At 72.9% G+C, this 23,868-nt stretch overlaps 1 protein-coding gene across 1 annotated transcript in view; it reads left to right on the top strand.

Moving 5' to 3' along the window:
* The window catches only part of OBSL1 (obscurin like cytoskeletal adaptor 1), an 82,495-nt gene that overhangs the window by 34,883 nt on the left and 23,744 nt on the right, over nucleotides 1-23,868 (top strand). Inside the window, exons 12-13 of the mRNA XM_074966954.1 lie at nucleotides 4,635-4,910; nucleotides 5,597-5,869. Of these exons, the coding sequence (XP_074823055.1) occupies nucleotides 4,635-4,910; nucleotides 5,597-5,869 (549 nt within the window). The remainder of the gene's footprint in view (nucleotides 1-4,634; nucleotides 4,911-5,596; nucleotides 5,870-23,868) is intronic.

Raw genomic sequence — 23,868 nt, forward strand, 5'->3', positions numbered from 1 at the left:
GGGCTTTAGCTGAATCCAGAACCAGCTCTGAGACAACTGCACTACCCTCAACCATCACAGGCTGAAAGGCCCCTTCTGTCTGCTCCACAGACAAAGAAGAGCCGGACACACTTTCTCCTTTACCAGACACACAGCTTGGGATCTCATTCCCCTTGTCCCAGCACACAAGGCTGGTCACAGACAACTGCTTGGAGACCAGGGTAGCTCCCTCCACAGGCAAGTCAATACCCCTGACAGACACAGGCACATTTCCTTCACTGTCACAATTCTCCACACAGGTATAGAGGTTGGGGTCGGGAGTGGGAGCCTGTCCACCTCCCCACCCATCTGGCTGATGGAGTCTATGGCCTTGGGACCCAGCAAGGGAGCTAGACACCGGGGCTTTTCCGCAGGGTCGCCCTGGTTCAAATCTCCAGCCTGCTCAAAGGCAGTGAGGTGGGCATCCACATCCCCCCCCTCCTTAACCAGGGGCAACAATTTAGTCTCAAGGTTCCCTGCGGAACTGGCCCCGCGGGGTCTATCCCGACTCACCCCTGGGAGGTCCCCTAGGCCTCTCCGCTCCCCCACCGCCAGTTCACGCTGCTGCTGCTTCTGCAGCTCTTTCTCGGGCTCTCGCTGTCTCTCACAGTCCTCTTGCTCTCTCGGACTCAGCTCCAATCCCGTCCGTCTCCGATCCCTGGATGGGGAACCCGATCGTGAAGACCCCCATCTGGTTGGGGACAGGAGTCTTGGGGATGCCTGGCTACCACTCCAGCTGCTCCCAGATCCTGCTATAGCCCCATTTCGGGTCAGGAATCTGTTTCTTAGAGCGGTCATCCTCCTCCAGCTGCATGATTAACTGTGCTTTGGTGAACTTTCCAATGCTCAACCCTTTTTTCTGCACAGGGTTACAATGTCCTTCTTAAGGAGACGGTGACAGGCCATCACTCCGCTCTTCCCAAGTTGTTGTGGACTCACAGGCCTGTGTGCTCTCAGCTCCCCAGGGTCTCCAGGGAGAACCCCTAGTGTGCCAGCCCTTCTCGAGGTCACCACCTCTTTGCCAGGGTCGAGCTGCACACTCCTCCGCTCCTGGGACCGCTCACTGCAATCCCCCGGGGGACCCTGTTACTGCAAAAGTCCTTCTCTCTGGTCACACACTCCCAGGGGTTAACTGCCCCCTGAAACAGTCTCTCTCTGAATCTTCAGCACACCTGGTCCGCGTCAATCCCCCTTCATTTTACTGCTCCCCATTCACTTACTGCAGGAAGTGCCATCCACGGGGTGCAGTATATCCCACCGCTACCACCAGTTGTCACGGAGTCCCTGGGCGATGCTCTGGAACTGCTCCCCATGAAGCCAGTCAGGACTCTGGGGCAGTTGCCTTTCTGTGAGCAGCCTGTCTGCAGGACACACAGCTCACACAGCTTCCACCTTCCTGGGTCTGACCTCGGAGCATTCAGCATCCTCTGCCCCTCCGTGCGCTTCCCACAGCGAGTCTGCTCAGCCGGGGCTCCTGGGGAAGCCAGAGGGTCCTGCCCCCCAACTCCGCAGTCAGACGTGACTCTCAGCCAACCAGTAAAACAGAGGTTTATTAGACGACAGGAACATGGTCTAAAACAGAGCTTGCAGGTGCAGAGAACAGGACCCCTCAGCTGGGTCCATTTTGGGGGGCAGTGAGTCAGACAGCCACATCTGCCCTTCACTCCATGTCTCCAACCAGCCCCAAACTGAAACTCCCTCCAGCCCCTCCTCCTCCTCTGGGCTTTGTCCCTTTCCCGGGCCAGGAGGTCACCGTATTCCTTTGTTCTCCAACCCCTTAGCTCTCACCTTGCAGGGGGGGAAGGGCCAGGCCATCAGTGGCCAGGAAACAGGGTGTCGGCCATTCTCTGTGTCCAGACCCCTGCACACACCTGCCCTCTAGGGCTCTGCAATGATCATACACCCTTACCCCACCCCCTAGATACTTAAGAACTGCCTAGGGGAAACTGAGGCACCCCCACAATATTCAGAGGAAACATTAAGAACAGTCCTGCTTCGTCACAGAGGGCAACAAAAATTATTAGTAATGTGGAATGGCTGCCGTATGAGGAGAGATTAATAAGACTGGGACTTTTCAGCTTGGAAAAGAGATGACTAAGGGAGGGATATGAGTGAGGTCTATAAAATCATGACTGGTGTGGAGAAAGTCAATAAGGAAGTGTTATTTACTCCTCCTAACACAAGAACTAGGGGTCACCCAATGAAAGTACAAGGCAGTAGATTTAAAACAAACAAAAGGAAGTATTTCTTCACACACTGCACAGTCAACCTGTGGAACTCCTTGCCAGAGGATGTTGTGAAGGCCAAGATTATAACAGAGTTCAAAAAAGAACTAGATACGTTCATGGAGGACAGGTCCATCAATGGCTATTAGCCAAGATGGGCAGGGATGGTGTCCTTAGCCTCTGTTTGCCAGAAGCTGGGAATGGGCGACATGGGATGGATCACTGGGCAATTCCCTGTTCTGTTCATTCCCTCTGGGGCACCTGGCATTGGCCACTGTCAGAAGACAGGATACTGGGCTAGATGGACCATTGGTCTGACCCAGTATGGCTGTTCTTATGTTCTGATGTTGTTAAGCTCCTTTCCTGTCTGAGAAGGTGTTTCTCACCCACTGGCCCATCTGGCCAGTGCTGGGCCAGTCCAGAGAGCTGGGGTCCACACTTTTCATGAGACTCTCCCGCTGGCAGAGCATACAATCTCGTGCCTTTTTTCTCCTGATGGCCCCCCTGTTCCAGGTCTTTTTCTTGGGCTCTTTAGTGCTGTGTTACGGCCCAAGTCCCCACCTTGTCTGGCCTGTAAACTCTTGGCTGGGCTGGGGGGAAGGGTGTCAATTGTGCTCACTCCGAGCTCTGAGAACCTCCCCGCCCCGGGGACTGTCTGGCCTCCAGCAGCTTTGGAACACAATCGTCTGCGGTACATATCTCTGGAAATACTTTTGTGATGGATCAGGGAGTGGGGAGGATTGACCTGGGGATGCTGCGGTGGAGTTTTACTGGGATTGTCGGCATTGGGGATGGGATAGCAGGGGAGGGCTTCACTGGAGGGATGATACCTGAGCCTGTAACCTGAGCCCAGGAAGGGGGTTGGGGCGAGGTGACACCTTTGGCCCGGGAAGCTGGACAAAGGCTGGAGGAGGAGCCGGGGGAAGGCTGGGGGAGACAGCTGGAGGGGGTTGGAGTTTGGAAGGAGACTGGGGAAACGGAGGGAGCCCCAGGGCTGGGACTAAGCTCCCTGCCCCCCAGATGGACATGACTGAGGGGGTCCTGTTGTCTGTACCTACAAGCTCTGATTTGGACTGTGTTCCTGTCGTCTAATAAACCTTCCATTTTACTGGCTGGCTGAGAGTCACAGTGGATCGCAGGAAGTGAGGGGTGCAGGGCTCTGACTCCCCCACACTCGTTGACAACTTTCCATCCATCCACTCCACAATAGCTGTGGCTGCCAGCAAGGTCTTAGCCCGTCCGGACATGTCCCTGGGCACAGACTCAGAACTGTGCAACCCCCGGCTGTTGCCTGGGTCTGGAGGCTCCTCTGAAGGAGCGATTTGAGGGGGAGTAGGAGACCCAGAGAGGCCAGAATCAGGGAAGCCAAGAGGAGGAGCATGGCCAGTTGTGTGAAGGCGGCTGACAGACCGGGGAGGATGAAGATGGAGTGCTGGCCCTGAGCCTTGGTTAGAAGGGGTCACTGGAGACTTGAGCAAGAGCAGTTTCTGTGGCATGCCGGGGGCTGGCAGGTCCAGGACGGAGCAGGAGGAGAGGAACTCCAGCCAGTGTGTGCAGGGAGCTTGGGGAGGAAGGGAGATGGGGCAATAGTCGGAGAGGCAAGTGGGGCAGGGTGGGTGTGATTGGCACTTCGTGTTGTGAGGGGAAGAGCCAGAGGAGAGTGAGAAGCGGAGGGAGGAGCGGGGTTCAGGGAGACCAGGAGATGGGATTGGATGGGGTCCTGGGAACAAGTGGAGGGGCTAGAGGAGCAGAGCAGAGACTCTGTATGACTGGGGATGAGGGGGGAGAGTTGTGGGAGGGGCAGGCGAGCTGAGGGGAGGGGGAAGGGCAGGTCACATTTCACCAACTTTCTCTTGGCAGAATTTGGCAAGATCCTCTGGTCACATGGCGAATGCTTCTCTCCAGGCTCCCCCCAGGTCACTGGCCCCTTCTGCTCTGCAGCCTCGCAGACACCCTGCAACCCCTGCTAAGACACAGCTGCTGGGAGGATCCTCACCTATCTCCTCACTCTTCAGCCCCCTCCCTCCCGGCCTCCCTGCCCTGCTCTGCCCCCTCCCTCCTGGCTCGCCCATATGCCCCTTCCCCAGTTCCCTGCTTTCTGCCCCCCATTCCAGCCGATCTGTCAGACCACCACCTCCTCTCCCCCGTTCACCCCGGGACTGCTGCCTGGGAGTCCTGTGGGCTCAGCCCTTGGCTGCTTGTCCCCCCAGCCTGGGAGTGCAGCCTGCAGGCCGTTAGTGTGTGTAGCAATGTCACCCCAGCCGCGGTGCTCCTACGGCCTGCGGCTGTGAGCTCCGTGGGGCTGGGACCGCAGCCTCCTCTGGGTGTCAAAATAGCCCTACCTCTGAGGGTGCTGCCGCACTGGTGGTGATAAAGAACCTGCTCTCTCAGCCCCGCAGGTGCGCATCGCCCCGGTGCCCGAGGCCCAGCGCCTCCGGGAGCTCCTGGCAGGGCTGCCCCTGCTCCTGGAGTGTGAGGTCTCCGTGCCCGACGCCCCTGTGTGGTGGCTCAAGGACGGGGAGGCTGTGCCCGCGGACGACGTCGTCGCCCTGCAGGCAGAGGGCTGCGCCAGGAGGCTGTTTATCCGCTCTGCCCGCCCCTCGGATGCTGGGACATACACGTGTGACGTGGGCGAGGATGTGCTGAGCTTCACAGTGACTGTGACCGGTGAGCTGGGGGCTGGGCAACGGTCCCCTCCCCAGGAGTAGGGTGAACGCCCACAGGCACTGCTGGGGGGGCCGAAGCCTTACACTCAGATAGGAAGCTGGGGTCTCTGCCCTGAGGTGCTGCCTGGCCTGGTGGTCAGTTACTCTGTGGGTCTGACCCTGTACCCAGCGCTGCCATTGCCTTCGACCCCAGCTAGGGCAGCAGACATGGCACAGGGGGCTTGCCAGTGAAGCGTCTGGGCTTGACGGTGCATTACCAGAGCTGGCACTTGTCAGACCCAGCAGGGCCTGGGCTCTGACTCCCAGTCCCCTGTGCGGGCAGCGGGGGACCAGCCTGCTGCCCAGCTCTGCCTTGAAGCTAAATGAAGACCCTCAGAGTCCTGAGCCCTGGCTCTCTCTGCCACGGGGGTGGCTTCAGGGAGCTGGGCCCTAGGGAGGGAAGCAGCAGCTCCCTCCAGACATGGAGAATGCAAACGACTCTGCAGTTCCATCTAAAGCAGAATGAGCCACATCCCCGCCTGATGAGGGATGGTCAGACCAGGCTCTGCATCGCCCCAGATAGCTGCCCCCAGGATCACTTCCTCACCCTCTTCCTGGCATCCTGCCTTGGAGAATGGGCGCGGCGGCTGGATGTGAGTGACCCAGGTGGCATCCTCTCTGCTGAGCCCGTCCTGTCTCCCTGCCCAGAGCCGCCCGTGAGGATCGTCAGCTCTAACGAGGACGCCGCGCACACCTACCTGGCCTCGGAGCGCGTGGTGCTGGCGTGCGAGCTGTCCCGTGCCGACGGCCCGGTGCAGTGGTACAAGGACGGGGTGGAGGTGGAGGAGGGTGACTGCCTGCTCCTGGAGCGCGAAGGGCCCCATCGCAGGCTCATCATCCCCTCGGCCCGGCCGCAGGACACGGGGGAGTTTGTGTGCGACGCGGGCGGCGACTCCGTCTTCTACAACATCACGGTGACAGGTCGGTGATGTCCCCTGGCCTCCCGGCGGGTGGGTCAGCAGCGCTCCCCCGTTACCCCAGCTGGCAGGCCAGTGACAGCCCCGGTCCCCTGGGGGGAGATGACAGGTGGGCAGGGCTCTCACCAGCACCCAGCCCCTGGCCCTGAGGGGAGAGCCCTGCGCCCCGTCAGCGCCCGGCCCCTGGCCCTCAGGGGAGAGCCCTGCGCCCCGTCAGCGCCCGGCCCCTGGCCGTGAGGGGAGAGCCCTGCGCCCCGTCAGCGCCCGGCCCCTGGCCCTGAGGGGAGAGCCCTGCGCCCCGTCAGCGCCCGGCCCCTGGCCCTCAGGGAGAGCCCTGCGTCCCGTCAGCGCCCGGCCCCTGGCCGTGAGGGGAGAGCCCTGCGCCCCGTCAGCGCCCAGCCCCTGGCCCTCAGGGAGAGCCCTGCGTCCCGTCAGCACTCGGCCCCTGGCTGTGAGGGGAGAGCCCTGCGCCTCATCAGCGCCCGGCCCCTGGCCGTGAGGGGAGAGCCCTGCTCCCCATCAGTGCCCGGCCCCTGGCTGTGAGGGGAGAGCCCTGCGCCCCGTCAGCACTCGGCCCCTGGCCGTGAGGGGAGAGCCCTGCGCCCCGTCAGCGCCCGGCCCCTGGCCCTCAGGGAGAGCCCTGCGCCTGTCAGCGCCCGGCCCCTGGCCGTGAGGGGAGAGCCCTGCGCCCCATCAGCGCCCGGCCCCTGGCCGTGAGGGGAGAGCCCTGCGCCCCATCAGTGCCCGGCCCCTGGCCCTGAGGGGAGAGCCCTGCGCCCCATCAGCGCCCGGCCCCTGGCCCTGAGGGGAGAGCCCTGCGCCCCATCAGCGCCCGGCCCCTGGCCCTGAGGGGAGAGCCCTGCACCCCGTCAGTGCCCGGCCCCTGGCCCTGAGGGGAGAGCCCTGCTCCCCATCAGTGCCCGGCCCCTGGCTGTGAGGGGAGAGCCCTGCGCCCCGTCAGCGCCCGGCCCCTGGCCCTCAGGGAGAGCCCTGCGTCCCGTCAGCGCCCGGCCCCTGGCCGTGAGGGGAGAGCCCTGCGCCTCATCAGCGCCCGGCCCCTGGCCGTGAGGGGAGAGCCCTGCTCCCCATCAGTGCCCGGCCCCTGGCTGTGAGGGGAGAGCCCTGCGCCCCGTCAGCGCCCGGCCCCTGGCCGTGAGGGGAGAGCCCTGCGCCCCGTCAGCGCCCGGCCCCTGGCCCTGAGGGCAGAGCCCTGCGCCCCGTCAGCGCCCGGCCCCTGGCCCTGAGGGCAGAGCCCTGCGCCCCGTCAGCGCCTGGCCCCTGGCCCTGAGGGCAGAGCCCTGCGCCCCGTCAGCGCCCGGCCCCTGGCCCTCAGGGGAGAGCCCTGCGCCCCGTCAGCGCCCGGCCCCTGGCCCTCAGGGGAGAGCCCTGCGCCCCGTCAGCGCCCGGCCTCTGGCCCTGAGGGCAGAGCCCTGCGCCCCGTCAGCGCCCGGCCTCTGGCCCTGAGGGCAGAGCCCTGCGCCCCGTCAGCGCCCGGCCCCTGGCCCTGAGGGCAGAGCCCTGCGCCCCGTCAGCGCCCGGCCCCTGGCCCTGAGGGCAGAGCCCTGCGCCCCGTCAGCGTCCGGCCTCTGGCCCTGAGGGCAGAGCCCTGCGCCCCGTCAGCGCCCGGCCCCTGGCCCTGAGGGCAGAGCCCTGCGCCCTGTCAGGGCCCGGCCCCTGGCTGTGAGGGGAGAGCCCTGCGCCCCATCAGCGCCCGGCCCCTGGCCGTGAGGGGAGAGCCCTGCGCCCCGTCAGCGCCCGGCCTCTGGCCGTGAGGGGAGAGCCCTGCGCCCCGTCAGAGCCCTGCCTCTGGCCGTGAGGGGAGAGCCCTGCTCCCCATCAGTGCCTGGCCCCTGGCTGTGAGGGGAGAGCCCTGCGCCCCGTCAGCACCTGGCCCCTGGCCGTGAGGGGAGAGCCCTGTGCCCCATCAGCACCTGGCCCTCAGGGAGAGCCCTGCGCCCCGTCAGTGCCTGGCCCCTGGCCGTGAGGGGAGAGCCCTGCGCCCCGTCAGCACCTGGCCCCTGGCCGTGAGGGGAGAGCCCTGCGCCCCATCAGCACCTGGCCCTCAGGGAGAGCCCTGCGCCCCGTCAGTGCCTGGCCCCTGGCCGTGAGGGGAGAACCCTGCGCCCCATCAGCACCCGGTCCCTGGCTCTCAGGGGAGAGCCCTGCGCCCCGTCAGCGCCCGGCCCCTGGCCGTGAGGGGAGAGCCCTGCTCCCCATCAGCACCCGGTCCCTGGCTCTCAGGGTAGAGCCCTGCGCCCCGTCAGAGCCCGGCCCCTGGCCGTGAGGGGAGAGCCCTGCGCCCCGTCAGCACTCGGCCCCTGGCCGTGAGGGGAGAGCCCTGCGCCCGTCAGCACCCGTCCCCTGGCCCTGAGGGGAGAGCCCTGCGCCCCGTCAGCGCCCAGCCCCTGGCCGTGAGGGGAGAGCCCTGCGCCCCGTCAGCGCCCGGCCCCTGGCCCTCAGGGAGAGCCCTGCGCCTGTCAGCGCCCGGCCCCTGGCCGTGAGGGGAGAGCCCTGCGCCCCATCAGCGCCCGGCCCCTGGCCCTGAGGGGAGAGCCCTGCGCCCCATCAGCGCCCGGCCCCTGGCCCTGAGGGGAGAGCCCTGCGCCCCGTCAGTGCCCGGCCCCTGGCCCTGAGGGGAGAGCCCTGCTCCCCATCAGTGCCCGGCCCCTGGCCCTGAGGGGAGAGCCCTGCGCCTCATCAGCGCCCGGCCCCTGGCTGTGAGGGGAGAGCCCTGCGCCCCGTCAGCGCCCGGCCCCTGGCCCTCAGGGAGAGCCCTGCGTCCCGTCAGCGCCCGGCCCCTGGCCGTGAGGGGAGAGCCCTGCGCCCCGTCAGTGCCCGGCCCCTGGCCCTGAGGGGAGAGCCCTGCTCCCCATCAGTGCCCGGCCCCTGGCCGTGAGGGGAGAGCCCTGCTTCCCGTCAGCGCCCGGCCCCTGGCCGTGAGGGGAGAGCCCTGCGCCTCATCAGCGCCCGGCCCCTGGCCGTGAGGGGAGAGCCCTGCTCCCCATCAGCGCCCGGCCCCTGGCTGTGAGGGGAGAGCCCTGCGCCCCGTCAGTGCCCGGCCCCTGGCTGTGAGGGGAGATCCCTGCGCCCCGTCAGCGCCCGGCCCCTGGCCCTCAGGGAGAGCCCTGCGTCCCGTCAGCGCCCGGCCCCTGGCCGTGAGGGGAGAGCCCTGCGCCTCATCAGCGCCCGGCCCCTGGCCGTGAGGGGAGAGCCCTGCTCCCCATCAGCACCCGGTCCCTGGCTCTCAGGGGAGAGCCCTGCGCCCCGTCAGCGCCCGGCCCCTGGCCCTGAGGGGAGAGCCCTGATCCCCATCAGTGCCCGGCCCCTGGCTGTGAGGGGAGAGCCCTGCTCCCCATCAGTGCCCGGCCCCTGGCTGTGAGGGGAGAGCCCTGCGCCCCGTCAGCGCCCGGCCCCTGGCCCTCAGGGAGAGCCCTGCGTCCCGTCAGCGCCCGGCCCCTGGCCCTCAGGGGAGAGCCCTGCGCCCCGTCAGCGCCCAGCCCCTGGCCCTCAGGGAGAGCCCTGCGCCTCATCAGCGCCCGGCCCCTGGCCGTGAGGGGAGAGCCCTGCTCCCCATCAGCACCCGGTCCCTGGCTCTCAGGGTAGAGCCCTGCGCCCTGTCAGAGCCCGGCCCCTGGCCCTCAGGGAGAGCCCTGCGCCCCGTCAGCGCCCGGCCCCTGGCCCTGAGGGGAGAGCCCTGCTCCCCATCAGTGCCCGGCCCCTGGCTGTGAGGGGAGAGCCCTGCGCCCCGTCAGCGCCCAGCCCCTGGCCCTCAGGGAGAGCCCTGCGCCCCGTCAGAGCCCGGCACCTGGCCCTGAGGGGAGAGCCCTGCTCCCCATCAGTGCCCGGCCCCTGGCTGTGAGGGGAGAGCCCTGCGCCCCGTCAGCGCCCGGCCCCTGGCCGTGAGGGGAGAGCCCTGCGCCCCGTCAGCGCCCGGCCCCTGGCCCTGAGGGCAGAGCCCTGCGCCCCGTCAGCCCCCGGCCCCTGGCCCTGAGGGCAGAGCCCTGCGCCCCGTCAGCGCCTGGCCCATGGCCCTGAGGGCAGAGCCCTGCGCCCCGTCAGCGCCCGGCCCCTGGCCCTCAGGGGAGAGCCCTGCGCCCCGTCAGCGCCCGGCCCCTGGCCCTCAGGGGAGAGCCCTGCGCCCCGTCAGCGCCCGGCCCCTGGCCATGAGGGGAGAGCCCTGCGCCCCGTCAGCGCCCGGCCTCTGGCCCTGAGGGCAGAGCCCTGCGCCCCGTCAGCGCCCGGCCTCTGGCCCTGAGGGCAGAGCCCTGCGCCCCGTCAGCGCCCGGCCCCTGGCCCTGAGGGCAGAGCCCTGCGCCCTGTCAGCGCCCGGCCCCTGGCCCTGAGGGCAGAGCCCTGCGCCCCGTCAGCGTCCGGCCTCTGGCCCTGAGGGCAGAGCCCTGCGCCCCGTCAGCGCCCGGCCCCTGGCCCTGAGGGCAGAGCCCTGCGCCCTGTCAGGGCCCGGCCCCTGGCTGTGAGGGGAGAGCCCTGCGCCCCATCAGCGCCCGGCCCCTGGCCGTGAGGGGAGAGCCCTGCTCCCCATCAGTGCCTGGCCCCTGGCTGTGAGGGGAGAGCCCTGCGCCCCGTCAGCACCTGGCCCCTGGCCGTGAGGGGAGAGCCCTGCGCCCCGTCAGCGCCCAGCCCCTGGCCGTGAGGGGAGAGCCCTGCGCCCCGTCAGCGCCCAGCCCCTGGCCCTCAGGGAGAGCCCTGCGCCCCGTCAGAGCCCGGCACCTGGCCCTGAGGGGAGAGCCCTGCTCCCCATCAGTGCCCGGCCCCTGGCTGTGAGGGGAGAGCCCTGCGCCCCGTCAGCACTCGGCCCCTGGCTGTGAGGGGAGAGCCCTGCGTCCCGTCAGCGCCCAGCCCCTGGCCCTGAGGGGAGAGCCCTGCGCCCCGTCAGCACCCGGCCCCTGGCCGTGAGGGGAGAGCCCTGCTCCCCATCAGCGCCCGGCCCCTGGCCGTGAGGGGAGAGCCCTGCGCCCCGTCAGCACTCGGCCCCTGGCCGTGAGGGGAGAGCCCTGCGCCCGTCAGCACCCGTCCCCTGGCCCTGAGGGGAGAGCCCTGCGCCCCGTCAGCGCCCAGCCCCTGGCCGTGAGGGGAGAGCCCTGCGCCCCGTCAGCGCCCGGCCCCTGGCCCTCAGGGAGAGCCCTGCGCCTGTCAGCGCCCGGCCCCTGGCCGTGAGGGGAGAGCCCTGCGCCCCATCAGCGCCCGGCCCCTGGCCCTGAGGGGAGAGCCCTGCGCCCCATCAGCGCCCGGCCCCTGGCCCTGAGGGGAGAGCCCTGCTCCCCATCAGTGCCCGGCCCCTGGCTGTGAGGGGAGAGCCCTGCGCCCCGTCAGTGCCCGGCCCCTGGCCCTGAGGGGAGAGCCCTGCTCCCCATCAGTGCCCGGCCCCTGGCTGTGAGGGGAGAGCCCTGCTCCCCATCAGCGCCCGGCCCCTGGCTGTGAGGGGAGAGCCCTGCGCCCCGTCAGCGCCCGGCCCCTGGCCGTGAGGGGAGAGCCCTGCGCCTCATCAGCGCCCGGCCCCTGGCCGTGAGGGGAGAGCCCTGCTCCCCATCAGCACCCGGTCCCTGGCTCTCAGGGGAGAGCCCTGCGCCCCGTCAGCGCCCGGCCCCTGGCCCTGAGGGGAGAGCCCTGCTCCCCATCAGCACCCGGTCCCTGGCCCTCAGGGAGAGCCCTGCGCCCCGTCAGAGCCCGGCACCTGGCCCTGAGGGGAGAGCCCTGCTCCACATCAGTGCCCGGCCCCTGGCTGTGAGGGGAGAGCCCTGCGCCCCGTCAGCACTCGGCCCCTGGCTGTGAGGGGAGAGCCCTGCGCCCCGTCAGCACCCGGCCCCTGGCCGTGAGGGGAGAGCCCTGCTCCCCATCAGTGCCCGGCCCCTGGCCGTGAGGGGAGAGCCCTGCGCCCCGTCAGCACTCGGCCCCTGGCCCTGAGGGGAGAGCCCTGCGCCCGTCAGCACCCGTCCCCTGGCCCTGAGGGGAGAGCCCTGCGCCCCGTCAGCGCCCAGCCCCTGGCCGTGAGGGGAGAGCCCTGCGCCTGTCAGCGCCCGGCCCCTGGCCGTGAGGGGAGAGCCCTGCGCCCCATCAGCGCCCGGCCCCTGGCCCTGAGGGGAGAGCCCTGCGCCCCGTCAGTGCCCGGCCCCTGGCCCTGAGGGGAGAGCCCTGCTCCCCATCAGTGCCCGGCCCCTGGCTGTGAGGGGAGAGCCCTGCGCCCCGTCAGCGCCCGGCCCCTGGCCCTCAGGGAGAGCCCTGCGTCCCGTCAGCGCCCGGCCCCTGGCCGTGAGGGGAGAGCCCTGCGCCCCGTCAGTGCCCGGCCCCTGGCCCTGAGGGGAGAGCCCTGCTCCCCATCAGTGCCCGGCCCCTGGCCGTGAGGGGAGAGCCCTGCGTCCCGTCAGCGCCCGGCCCCTGGCCGTGAGGGGAGAGCCCTGCGCCTCATCAGCGCCCGGCCCCTGGCCGTGAGGGGAGAGCCCTGCTCCCCATCAGCGCCCGGCCCCTGGCTGTGAGGGGAGAGCCCTGCGCCCCGTCAGTGCCCGGCCCCTGGCTGTGAGGGGAGAGCCCTGCGCCCCGTCAGCGCCCGGCCCCTGGCCCTCAGGGAGAGCCCTGCGTCCCGTCAGCGCCCGGCCCCTGGCCGTGAGGGGAGAGCCCTGCGCCTCATCAGCGCCCGGCCCCTGGCCGTGAGGGGAGAGCCCTGCTCCCCATCAGCACCCGGTCCCTGGCTCTCAGGGGAGAGCCCTGCGCCCCGTCAGCGCCCGGCCCCTGGCCCTGAGGGGAGAGCCCTGATCCCCATCAGTGCCCGGCCCCTGGCTGTGAGGGGAGAGCCCTGCTCCCCATCAGTGCCCGGCCCCTGGCTGTGAGGGGAGAGCCCTGCGCCCCGTCAGCGCCCGGCCCCTGGCCCTCAGGGAGAGCCCTGCGTCCCGTCAGCGCCCGGCCCCTGGCCCTCAGGGGAGAGCCCTGCTCCCCATCAGTGCCCGGCCCCTGGCTGTGAGGGGAGAGCCCTGCGCCCCGTCAGCGCCCGGCCCCTGGCCATGAGGGGAGAGCCCTGCGCCCCGTCAGCGCCCGGCCTCTGGCCCTGAGGGCAGAGCCCTGCGCCCCGTCAGCGCCCGGCCTCTGGCCCTGAGGGCAGAGCCCTGCGCCCCGTCAGCGCCCGGCCCCTGGCCCTGAGGGCAGAGCCCTGCGCCCTGTCAGCGCCCGGCCCCTGGCCCTGAGGGCAGAGCCCTGCGCCCCGTCAGCGTCCGGCCTCTGGCCCTGAGGGCAGAGCCCTGCGCCCCGTCAGCGCCCGGCCCCTGGCCCTGAGGGCAGAGCCCTGCGCCCTGTCAGGGCCCGGCCCCTGGCTGTGAGGGGAGAGCCCTGCGCCCCATCAGCGCCCGGCCCCTGGCCGTGAGGGGAGAGCCCTGCTCCCCATCAGTGCCTGGCCCCTGGCTGTGAGGGGAGAGCCCTGCGCCCCGTCAGCACCTGGCCCCTGGCCGTGAGGGGAGAGCCCTGTGCCCCATCAGCACCTGGCCCTCAGGGAGAGCCCTGCGCCCCGTCAGTGCCTGGCCCCTGGCCGTGAGGGGAGAGCCCTGCGCCCCGTCAGCACCTGGCCCCTGGCCGTGAGGGGAGAGCCCTGCGCCCCATCAGCACCTGGCCCTCAGGGAGAGCCCTGCGCCCCGTCAGAGCCCGGCCCCTGGCCCTCAGGGAGAGCCCTGCTCCCCATCAGTGCCCGGCCCCTGGCTGTGAGGGGAGAGCCCTGCGCCCCGTCAGCGCCCAGCCCCTGGCCCTCAGGGAGAGCCCTGCGCCCCGTCAGAGCCCGGCACCTGGCCCTGAGGGGAGAGCCCTGCTCCCCATCAGTGCCCGGCCCCTGGCTGTGAGGGGAGAGCCCTGCGCCCCGTCAGCACTCGGCCCCTGGCTGTGAGGGGAGAGCCCTGCGTCCCGTCAGCGCCCGGCCCCTGGCCCTGAGGGGAGAGCCCTGCGCCCCGTCAGCACCCGGCCCCTGGCCGTGAGGGGAGAGCCCTGCTCCCCATCAGCGCCCGGCCCCTGGCCGTGAGGGGAGAGCCCTGCGCCCCGTCAGCACTCGGCCCCTGGCCGTGAGGGGAGAGCCCTGCGCCCGTCAGCACCCGTCCCCTGGCCCTGAGGGGAGAGCCCTGCGCCCCGTCAGCGCCCAGCCCCTGGCCGTGAGGGGAGAGCCCTGCGCCCCGTCAGCGCCCGGCCCCTGGCCCTCAGGGAGAGCCCTGCGCCTGTCAGCGCCCGGCCCCTGGCCGTGAGGGGAGAGCCCTGCGCCCCATCAGCGCCCGGCCCCTGGCCCTGAGGGGAGAGCCCTGCGCCCCATCAGCGCCCGGCCCCTGGCCCTGAGGGGAGAGCCCTGCTCCCCATCAGTGCCCGGCCCCTGGCTGTGAGGGGAGAGCCCTGCGCCCCGTCAGTGCCCGGCCCCTGGCCCTGAGGGGAGAGCCCTGCTCCCCATCAGTGCCCGGCCCCTGGCTGTGAGGGGAGAGCCCTGCTCCCCATCAGCGCCCGGCCCCTGGCTGTGAGGGGAGAGCCCTGCGCCCCGTCAGTGCCCGGCCCCTGGCTGTGAGGGGAGAGCCCTGCGCCCCGTCAGCGCCCGGCCCCTGGCCCTCAGGGAGAGCCCTGCGTCCCGTCAGCGCCCGGCCCCTGGCCGTGAGGGGAGAGCCCTGCGCCTCATCAGCGCCCGGCCCCTGGCCGTGAGGGGAGAGCCCTGCTCCCCATCAGCACCCGGTCCCTGGCTCTCAGGGGAGAGCCCTGCGCCCCGTCAGCGCCCGGCCCCTGGCCCTGAGGGGAGAGCCCTGCTCCCCATCAGCACCCGGTCCCTGGCCCTCAGGGAGAGCCCTGCGCCCCGTCAGAGCCCGGCACCTGGCCCTGAGGGGAGAGCCCTGCTCCCCATCAGTGCCCGGCCCCTGGCTGTGAGGGGAGAGCCCTGCGCCCCGTCAGCACTCGGCCCCTGGCTGTGAGGGGAGAGCCCTGCGCCCCGTCAGCACCCGGCCCCTGGCCGTGAGGGGAGAGCCCTGCTCCCCATCAGTGCCCGGCCCCTGGCCGTGAGGGGAGAGCCCTGCGCCCCGTCAGCACTCGGCCCCTGGCCCTGAGGGGAGAGCCCTGCTCCCCATCAGTGCCCGGCCCCTGGCCGTGAGGGGAGAGCCCTGCGCCCGTCAGCACCCGGCCCCTGGCCCTGAGGGGAGAGCCCTGCGCCCCGTCAGCGCCCAGCCCCTGGCCGTGAGGGGAGAGCCGCGCCCCATCAGCGCCCGGCCCCTGGCCCTGAGGGGAGAGCCCTGCGCCCCGTCAGTGCCCGGCCCCTGGCCCTGAGGGGAGAGCCCTGCTCCCCATCAGTGCCCGGCCCCTGGCTGTGAGGGGAGAGCCCTGCGCCCCGTCAGCGCCCGGCCCCTGGCCCTCAGGGAGAGCCCTGCGTCCCGTCAGCGCCCGGCCCCTGGCCGTGAGGGGAGAGCCCTGCGCCCGTCAGCACCCGTCCCCTGGCCCTGAGGGGAGAGCCCTGCGCCCCGTCAGCGCCCAGCCCCTGGCCGTGAGGGGAGAGCCCTGCGCCCCGTCAGCGCCCGGCCCCTGGCCCTCAGGGAGAGCCCTGCGCCTGTCAGCGCCCGGCCCCTGGCCGTGAGGGGAGAGCCCTGCGCCCCATCAGCGCCCGGCCCCTGGCCCTGAGGGGAGAGCCCTGCGCCCCATCAGCGCCCGGCCCCTGGCCCTGAGGGGAGAGCCCTGCTCCCCATCAGTGCCCGGCCCCTGGCTGTGAGGGGAGAGCCCTGCGCCCCGTCAGTGCCCGGCCCCTGGCCCTGAGGGGAGAGCCCTGCTCCCCATCAGTGCCCGGCCCCTGGCTGTGAGGGGAGAGCCCTGCTCCCCATCAGCGCCCGGCCCCTGGCTGTGAGGGGAGAGCCCTGCGCCCCGTCAGCGCCCGGCCCCTGGCCGTGAGGGGAGAGCCCTGCGCCTCATCAGCGCCCGGCCCCTGGCCGTGAGGGGAGAGCCCTGCTCCCCATCAGCACCCGGTCCCTGGCTCTCAGGGGAGAGCCCTGCGCCCCGTCAGCGCCCGGCCCCTGGCCCTGAGGGGAGAGCCCTGCTCCCCATCAGCACCCGGTCCCTGGCCCTCAGGGAGAGCCCTGCGCCCCGTCAGAGCCCGGCACCTGGCCCTGAGGGGAGAGCCCTGCTCCACATCAGTGCCCGGCCCCTGGCTGTGAGGGGAGAGCCCTGCGCCCCGTCAGCACTCGGCCCCTGGCTGTGAGGGGAGAGCCCTGCGCCCCGTCAGCACCCGGCCCCTGGCCGTGAGGGGAGAGCCCTGCTCCCCATCAGTGCCCGGCCCCTGGCCGTGAGGGGAGAGCCCTGCGCCCCGTCAGCACTCGGCCCCTGGCCCTGAGGGGAGAGCCCTGCGCCCGTCAGCACCCGTCCCCTGGCCCTGAGGGGAGAGCCCTGCGCCCCGTCAGCGCCCAGCCCCTGGCCGTGAGGGGAGAGCCCTGCGCCTGTCAGCGCCCGGCCCCTGGCCGTGAGGGGAGAGCCCTGCGCCCCATCAGCGCCCGGCCCCTGGCCCTGAGGGGAGAGCCCTGCGCCCCGTCAGTGCCCGGCCCCTGGCCCTGAGGGGAGAGCCCTGCTCCCCATCAGTGCCCGGCCCCTGGCTGTGAGGGGAGAGCCCTGCGCCCCGTCAGCGCCCGGCCCCTGGCCCTCAGGGAGAGCCCTGCGTCCCGTCAGCGCCCGGCCCCTGGCCGTGAGGGGAGAGCCCTGCGCCCCGTCAGTGCCCGGCCCCTGGCCCTGAGGGGAGAGCCCTGCTCCCCATCAGTGCCCGGCCCCTGGCCGTGAGGGGAGAGCCCTGCGTCCCGTCAGCGCCCGGCCCCTGGCCGTGAGGGGAGAGCCCTGCGCCTCATCAGCGCCCGGCCCCTGGCCGTGAGGGGAGAGCCCTGCTCCCCATCAGCGCCCGGCCCCTGGCTGTGAGGGGAGAGCCCTGCGCCCCGTCAGTGCCCGGCCCCTGGCTGTGAGGGGAGAGCCCTGCGCCCCGTCAGCGCCCGGCCCCTGGCCCTCAGGGAGAGCCCTGCGTCCCGTCAGCGCCCGGCCCCTGGCCGTGAGGGGAGAGCCCTGCGCCTCATCAGCGCCCGGCCCCTGGCCGTGAGGGGAGAGCCCTGCTCCCCATCAGCACCCGGTCCCTGGCTCTCAGGGGAGAGCCCTGCGCCCCGTCAGCGCCCGGCCCCTGGCCCTGAGGGGAGAGCCCTGATCCCCATCAGTGCCCGGCCCCTGGCTGTGAGGGGAGAGCCCTGCTCCCCATCAGTGCCCGGCCCCTGGCTGTGAGGGGAGAGCCCTGCGCCCCGTCAGCGCCCGGCCCCTGGCCCTCAGGGAGAGCCCTGCGTCCCGTCAGCGCCCGGCCCCTGGCCCTCAGGGGAGAGCCCTGCTCCCCATCAGTGCCCGGCCCCTGGCTGTGAGGGGAGAGCCCTGCGCCCCGTCAGCGCCCGGCCCCTGGCCATGAGGGGAGAGCCCTGCGCCCCGTCAGCGCCCGGCCTCTGGCCCTGAGGGCAGAGCCCTGCGCCCCGTCAGCGCCCGGCCTCTGGCCCTGAGGGCAGAGCCCTGCGCCCCGTCAGCGCCCGGCCCCTGGCCCTGAGGGCAGAGCCCTGCGCCCTGTCAGCGCCCGGCCCCTGGCCCTGAGGGCAGAGCCCTGCGCCCCGTCAGCGTCCGGCCTCTGGCCCTGAGGGCAGAGCCCTGCGCCCCGTCAGCGCCCGGCCCCTGGCCCTGAGGGCAGAGCCCTGCGCCCTGTCAGGGCCCGGCCCTGGCTGTGAGGGGAGAGCCCTGCGCCCCATCAGCGCCCGGCCCCTGGCCGTGAGGGGAGAGCCCTGCTCCCCATCAGTGCCTGGCCCCTGGCTGTGAGGGGAGAGCCCTGCGCCCCGTCAGCACCTGGCCCCTGGCCGTGAGGGGAGAGCCCTGTGCCCCATCAGCACCTGGCCCTCAGGGAGAGCCCTGCGCCCCGTCAGTGCCTGGCCCCTGGCCGTGAGGGGAGAGCCCTGCGCCCCGTCAGCACCTGGCCCCTGGCCGTGAGGGGAGAGCCCTGCGCCCCATCAGCACCTGGCCCTCAGGGAGAGCCCTGCGCCCCGTCAGAGCCCGGCCCCTGGCCCTCAGGGAGAGCCCTGCTCCCCATCAGTGCCCGGCCCCTGGCTGTGAGGGGAGAGCCCTGCGCCCCGTCAGCGCCCAGCCCCTGGCCCTCAGGGAGAGCCCTGCGCCCCGTCAGAGCCCGGCACCTGGCCCTGAGGGGAGAGCCCTGCTCCCCATCAGTGCCCGGCCCCTGGCTGTGAGGGGAGAGCCCTGCGCCCCGTCAGCACTCGGCCCCTGGCTGTGAGGGGAGAGCCCTGCGTCCCGTCAGCGCCCGGCCCCTGGCCCTGAGGGGAGAGCCCTGCGCCCCGTCAGCACCCGGCCCCTGGCCGTGAGGGGAGAGCCCTGCTCCCCATCAGCGCCCGGCCCCTGGCCGTGAGGGGAGAGCCCTGCGCCCCGTCAGCACTCGGCCCCTGGCCGTGAGGGGAGAGCCCTGCGCCCGTCAGCACCCGTCCCCTGGCCCTGAGGGGAGAGCCCTGCGCCCCGTCAGCGCCCAGCCCCTGGCCGTGAGGGGAGAGCCCTGCGCCCCGTCAGCGCCCGGCCCCTGGCCCTCAGGGAGAGCCCTGCGCCTGTCAGCGCCCGGCCCCTGGCCGTGAGGGGAGAGCCCTGCGCCCCATCAGCGCCCGGCCCCTGGCCCTGAGGGGAGAGCCCTGCGCCCCATCAGCGCCCGGCCCCTGGCCCTGAGGGGAGAGCCCTGCTCCCCATCAGTGCCCGGCCCCTGGCTGTGAGGGGAGAGCCCTGCGCCCCGTCAGTGCCCGGCCCCTGGCCCTGAGGGGAGAGCCCTGCTCCCCATCAGTGCCCGGCCCCTGGCTGTGAGGGGAGAGCCCTGCTCCCCATCAGCGCCCGGCCCCTGGCTGTGAGGGGAGAGCCCTGCGCCCCGTCAGTGCCCGGCCCCTGGCTGTGAGGGGAGAGCCCTGCGCCCCGTCAGCGCCCGGCCCCTGGCCCTCAGGGAGAGCCCTGCGTCCCGTCAGCGCCCGGCCCCTGGCCGTGAGGGGAGAGCCCTGCGCCTCATCAGCGCCCGGCCCCTGGCCGTGAGGGGAGAGCCCTGCTCCCCATCAGCACCCGGTCCCTGGCTCTCAGGGGAGAGCCCTGCGCCCCGTCAGCGCCCGGCCCCTGGCCCTGAGGGGAGAGCCCTGCTCCCCATCAGCACCCGGTCCCTGGCCCTCAGGGAGAGCCCTGCGCCCCGTCAGAGCCCGGCACCTGGCCCTGAGGGGAGAGCCCTGCTCCCCATCAGTGCCCGGCCCCTGGCTGTGAGGGGAGAGCCCTGCGCCCCGTCAGCACTCGGCCCCTGGCTGTGAGGGGAGAGCCCTGCGCCCCGTCAGCACCCGGCCCCTGGCCGTGAGGGGAGAGCCCTGCTCCCCATCAGTGCCCGGCCCCTGGCCGTGAGGGGAGAGCCCTGCGCCCCGTCAGCACTCGGCCCCTGGCCCTGAGGGGAGAGCCCTGCTCCCCATCAGTGCCCGGCCCCTGGCCGTGAGGGGAGAGCCCTGCGCCCGTCAGCACCCGGCCCCTGGCCCTGAGGGGAGAGCCCTGCGCCCCGTCAGCGCCCAGCCCCTGGCCGTGAGGGGAGAGCCCTGCGCCTGTCAGCGCCCGGCCCCTGGCCGTGAGGGGAGAGCCCTGCGCCCCATCAGCGCCCGGCCCCTGGCCCTGAGGGGAGAGCCCTGCGCCCCGTCAGTGCCCGGCCCCTGGCCCTGAGGGGAGAGCCCTGCTCCCCATCAGTGCCCGGCCCCTGGCTGTGAGGGGAGAGCCCTGCGCCCCGTCAGCGCCCGGCCCCTGGCCCTCAGGGAGAGCCCTGCGTCCCGTCAGCGCCCGGCCCCTGGCCGTGAGGGGAGAGCCCTGCGCCCCGTCAGTGCCCGGCCCCTGGCCCTGAGGGGAGAGCCCTGCTCCCCATCAGTGCCCGGCCCCTGGCCGTGAGGGGAGAGCCCTGCGTCCCGTCAGCGCCCGGCCCCTGGCCGTGAGGGGAGAGCCCTGCGCCTCATCAGCGCCCGGCCCCTGGCCGTGAGGGGAGAGCCCTGCTCCCCATCAGCGCCCGGCCCCTGGCTGTGAGGGGAGAGCCCTGCGCCCCGTCAGTGCCCGGCCCCTGGCTGTGAGGGGAGAGCCCTGCGCCCCGTCAGCGCCCGGCCCCTGGCCCTCAGGGAGAGCCCTGCGTCCCGTCAGCGCCCGGCCCCTGGCCGTGAGGGGAGAGCCCTGCGCCTCATCAGCGCCCGGCCCCTGGCTGTGAGGGGAGAGCCCTGCTCCCCATCAGCACCCGGTCCCTGGCTCTCAGGGGAGAGCCCTGCGCCCCGTCAGCGCCCGGCCCCTGGCCCTGAGGGGAGAGCCCTGATCCCCATCAGTGCCCGGCCCCTGGCTGTGAGGGGAGAGCCCTGCTCCCCATCAGTGCCCGGCCCCTGGCTGTGAGGGGAGAGCCCTGCGCCCCGTCAGCGCCCGGCCCCTGGCCCTCAGGGAGAGCCCTGCGTCCCGTCAGCGCCCGGCCCCTGGCCCTCAGGGGAGAGCCCTGCGCCCCGTCAGCGCCCAGCCCCTGGCCCTCAGGGAGAGCCCTGCACCTCATCAGCGCCCGGCCCCTGGCCGTGAGGGGAGAGCCCTGCTCCCCATCAGCACCCGGTCCCTGGCTCTCAGGGTAGAGCCCTGCGCCCCGTCAGAGCCCGGCCCCTGGCCCTCAGGGAGAGCCCTGCGCCCCGTCAGCGCCCGGCACCTGGCCCTGAGGGGAGAGCCCTGCTCCCCATCAGTGCCCGGCCCCTGGCCCTGAGGGGAGAGCCCTGCTCCCCATCAGTGCCCGGCCCCTGGCTGTGAGGGGAGAGCCCTGCGCCCCGTCAGCGCCCAGCCCCTGGCCCTCAGGGAGAGCCCTGCGCCCCGTCAGAGCCCGGCACCTGGCCCTGAGGGGAGAGCCCTGCGCCCCGTCAGTGCCCGGCCCCTGGCTGTGAGGGGAGAGCCCTGCGCCCCGTCAGCACTCGGCCCCTGGCTGTGAGGGGAGAGCCCTGCGCCCCGTCAGCACCCGGCCCCTGGCCGTGAGGGGAGAGCCCTGCTCCCCATCAGTGCCCGGCCCCTGGCCGTGAGGGGAGAGCCCTGCGCCCCGTCAGCACTCGGCCCCTGGCCGTGAGGGGAGAGCCCTGCGCCCGTCAGCACCCGTCCCCTGGCCCTGAGGGGAGAGCCCTGCGCCCCGTCAGCGCCCAGCCCCTGGCCGTGAGGGGAGAGCCCTGCGCCCCGTCAGCGCCCGGCCCCTGGCCCTGAGGGGAGAGCCCTGCGCCCCTTCAGCGCCCGGCCCCTGGCCCTGAGGGGAGAGCCCTGCGCCCCGTCAGTGCCCGGCCCCTGGCCCTGAGGGGAGAGCCCTGCGCCCCGTCAGTGCCCGGCCCCTGGCCCTCAGGGAGAGCCCTGCGCCCCGTCAGCGCCCGGCCCCTGGCCGTGAGGGGAGAGCCCTGCGCCCCGTCAGTGCCCGGCCCCTGGCCCTGAGGGGAGAGCCCTGCTCCCCATCAGTGCCCGGCCCCTGGCCGTGAGGGGAGAGCCCTGCGTCCCGTCAGCGCCCGGCCCCTGGCCGTGAGGGGAGAGCCCTGCGCCTCATCAGCGCCCGGCCCCTGGCCGTGAGGGGAGAGCCCTGCTCCCCATCAGCGCCCGGCCCCTGGCTGTGAGGGGAGAGCCCTGCGCCCCGTCAGTGCCCGGCCCCTGGCTGTGAGGGGAGAGCCCTGCGCCCCGTCAGCGCCCGGCCCCTGGCCCTCAGGGAGAGCCCTGCGCCCCGTCAGCGCCCGGCCCCTGGCTGTGAGGGGAGAGCCCTGCGCCTCATCAGCGCCCGGCCCCTGGCCGTGAGGGGAGAGCCCTGCTCCCCATCAGCACCCGGTCCCTGGCTCTCAGGGGAGAGCCCTGCGCCCCGTCAGCGCCCGGCCCCTGGCCCTGAGGGGAGAGCCCTGATCCCCATCAGTGCCCGGCCCCTGGCTGTGAGGGGAGAGCCCTGCTCCCCATCAGTGCCCGGCCCCTGGCTGTGAGGGGAGAGCCCTGCGCCCCGTCAGCGCCCGGCCCCTGGCCCTCAGGGAGAGCCCTGCGTCCCGTCAGCGCCCGGCCCCTGGCCCTCAGGGGAGAGCCCTGCGCCCCGTCAGCGCCCAGCCCCTGGCCCTCAGGGAGAGCCCTGCACCTCATCAGCGCCCGGCCCCTGGCCGTGAGGGGAGAGCCCTGCTCCCCATCAGCACCCGGTCCCTGGCTCTCAGGGTAGAGCCCTGCGCCCCGTCAGAGCCCGGCCCCTGGCCCTCAGGGAGAGCCCTGCGCCCCGTCAGCGCCCGGCACCTGGCCCTGAGGGGAGAGCCCTGCTCCCCATCAGTGCCCGGCCCCTGGCCCTGAGGGGAGAGCCCTGCTCCCCATCAGTGCCCGGCCCCTGGCTGTGAGGGGAGAGCCCTGCGCCCCGTCAGCGCCCAGCCCCTGGCCCTCAGGGAGAGCCCTGCGCCCCGTCAGAGCCCGGCACCTGGCCCTGAGGGGAGAGCCCTCCTCCCCATCAGTGCCCGGCCCCTGGCTGTGAGGGGAGAGCCCTGCGCCCCGTCAGCACTCGGCCCCTGGCTGTGAGGGGAGAGCCCTGCGCCCCGTCAGCACCCGGCCCCTGGCCGTGAGGGGAGAGCCCTGCTCCCCATCAGTGCCCGGCCCCTGGCCGTGAGGGGAGAGCCCTGCGCCCCGTCAGCACTCGGCCCCTGGCCGTGAGGGGAGAGCCCTGCGCCCGTCAGCACCCGTCCCCTGGCCCTGAGGGGAGAGCCCTGCGCCCCGTCAGCGCCCAGCCCCTGGCCGTGAGGGGAGAGCCCTGCGCCCCGTCAGCGCCCGGCCCCTGGCCCTGAGGGGAGAGCCCTGCGCCCCTTCAGCGCCCGGCCCCTGGCCCTGAGGGGAGAGCCCTGCGCCCCGTCAGTGCCCGGCCCCTGGCCCTGAGGGGAGAGCCCTGCGCCCCGTCAGTGCCCGGCCCCTGGCCCTCAGGGAGAGCCCTGCGCCCCGTCAGCGCCCGGCCCCTGGCCGTGAGGGGAGAGCCCTGCGCCCCGTCAGTGCCCGGCCCCTGGCCCTGAGGGGAGAGCCCTGCTCCCCATCAGTGCCCGGCCCCTGGCCGTGAGGGGAGAGCCCTGCGTCCCGTCAGCGCCCGGCCCCTGGCCGTGAGGGGAGAGCCCTGCGCCTCATCAGCGCCCGGCCCCTGGCCGTGAGGGGAGAGCCCTGCTCCCCATCAGCGCCCGGCCCCTGGCTGTGAGGGGAGAGCCCTGCGCCCCGTCAGTGCCCGGCCCCTGGCTGTGAGGGGAGAGCCCTGCGCCCCGTCAGCGCCCGGCCCCTGGCCCTCAGGGAGAGCCCTGCGTCCCGTCAGCGCCCGGCCCCTGGCCGTGAGGGGAGAGCCCTGCGCCTCATCAGCGCCCGGCCCCTGGCCGTGAGGGGAGAGCCCTGCTCCCCATCAGCACCCGGTCCCTGGCTCTCAGGGGAGAGCCCTGCGCCCCGTCAGCGCCCGGCCCCTGGCCCTGAGGTGAGAGCCCTGATCCCCATCAGTGCCCGGCCCCTGGCTGTGAGGGGAGAGCCCTGCTCCCCATCAGTGCCCGGCCCCTGGCTGTGAGGGGAGAGCCCTGCGCCCCGTCAGCGCCCGGCCCCTGGCCCTCAGGGAGAGCCCTGCGTCCCGTCAGCGCCCGGCCCCTGGCCCTGAGGGGAGAGCCCTGCGCCCCGTCAGCACCCGGCCCCTGGCCGTGAGGGGAGAGCCCTGCTCCCCATCAGTGCCCGGCCCCTGGCTGTGAGGGGAGAGCCCTGCGCCCCGTCAGCACTCGGCCCCTGGCCGTGAGGGGAGAGCCCTGCGCCCGTCAGCACCCGTCCCCTGGCCCTGAGGGGAGAGCCCTGCGCCCCGTCAGCGCCCAGCCCCTGGCCGTGAGGGGAGAGCCCTGCGCCCCGTCAGCGCCCGGCCCCTGGCCCTCAGGGAGAGCCCTGCGCCCCATCAGCGCCCGGCCCCTGGCCCTGAGGGGAGAGCCCTGCGCCCCATCA

The sequence above is a fragment of the Natator depressus genome, chromosome 11 (genome assembly GCF_965152275.1).
Source record: "Natator depressus isolate rNatDep1 chromosome 11, rNatDep2.hap1, whole genome shotgun sequence".
NCBI classification, from domain to species: Eukaryota; Metazoa; Chordata; order Testudines; family Cheloniidae; genus Natator; species Natator depressus.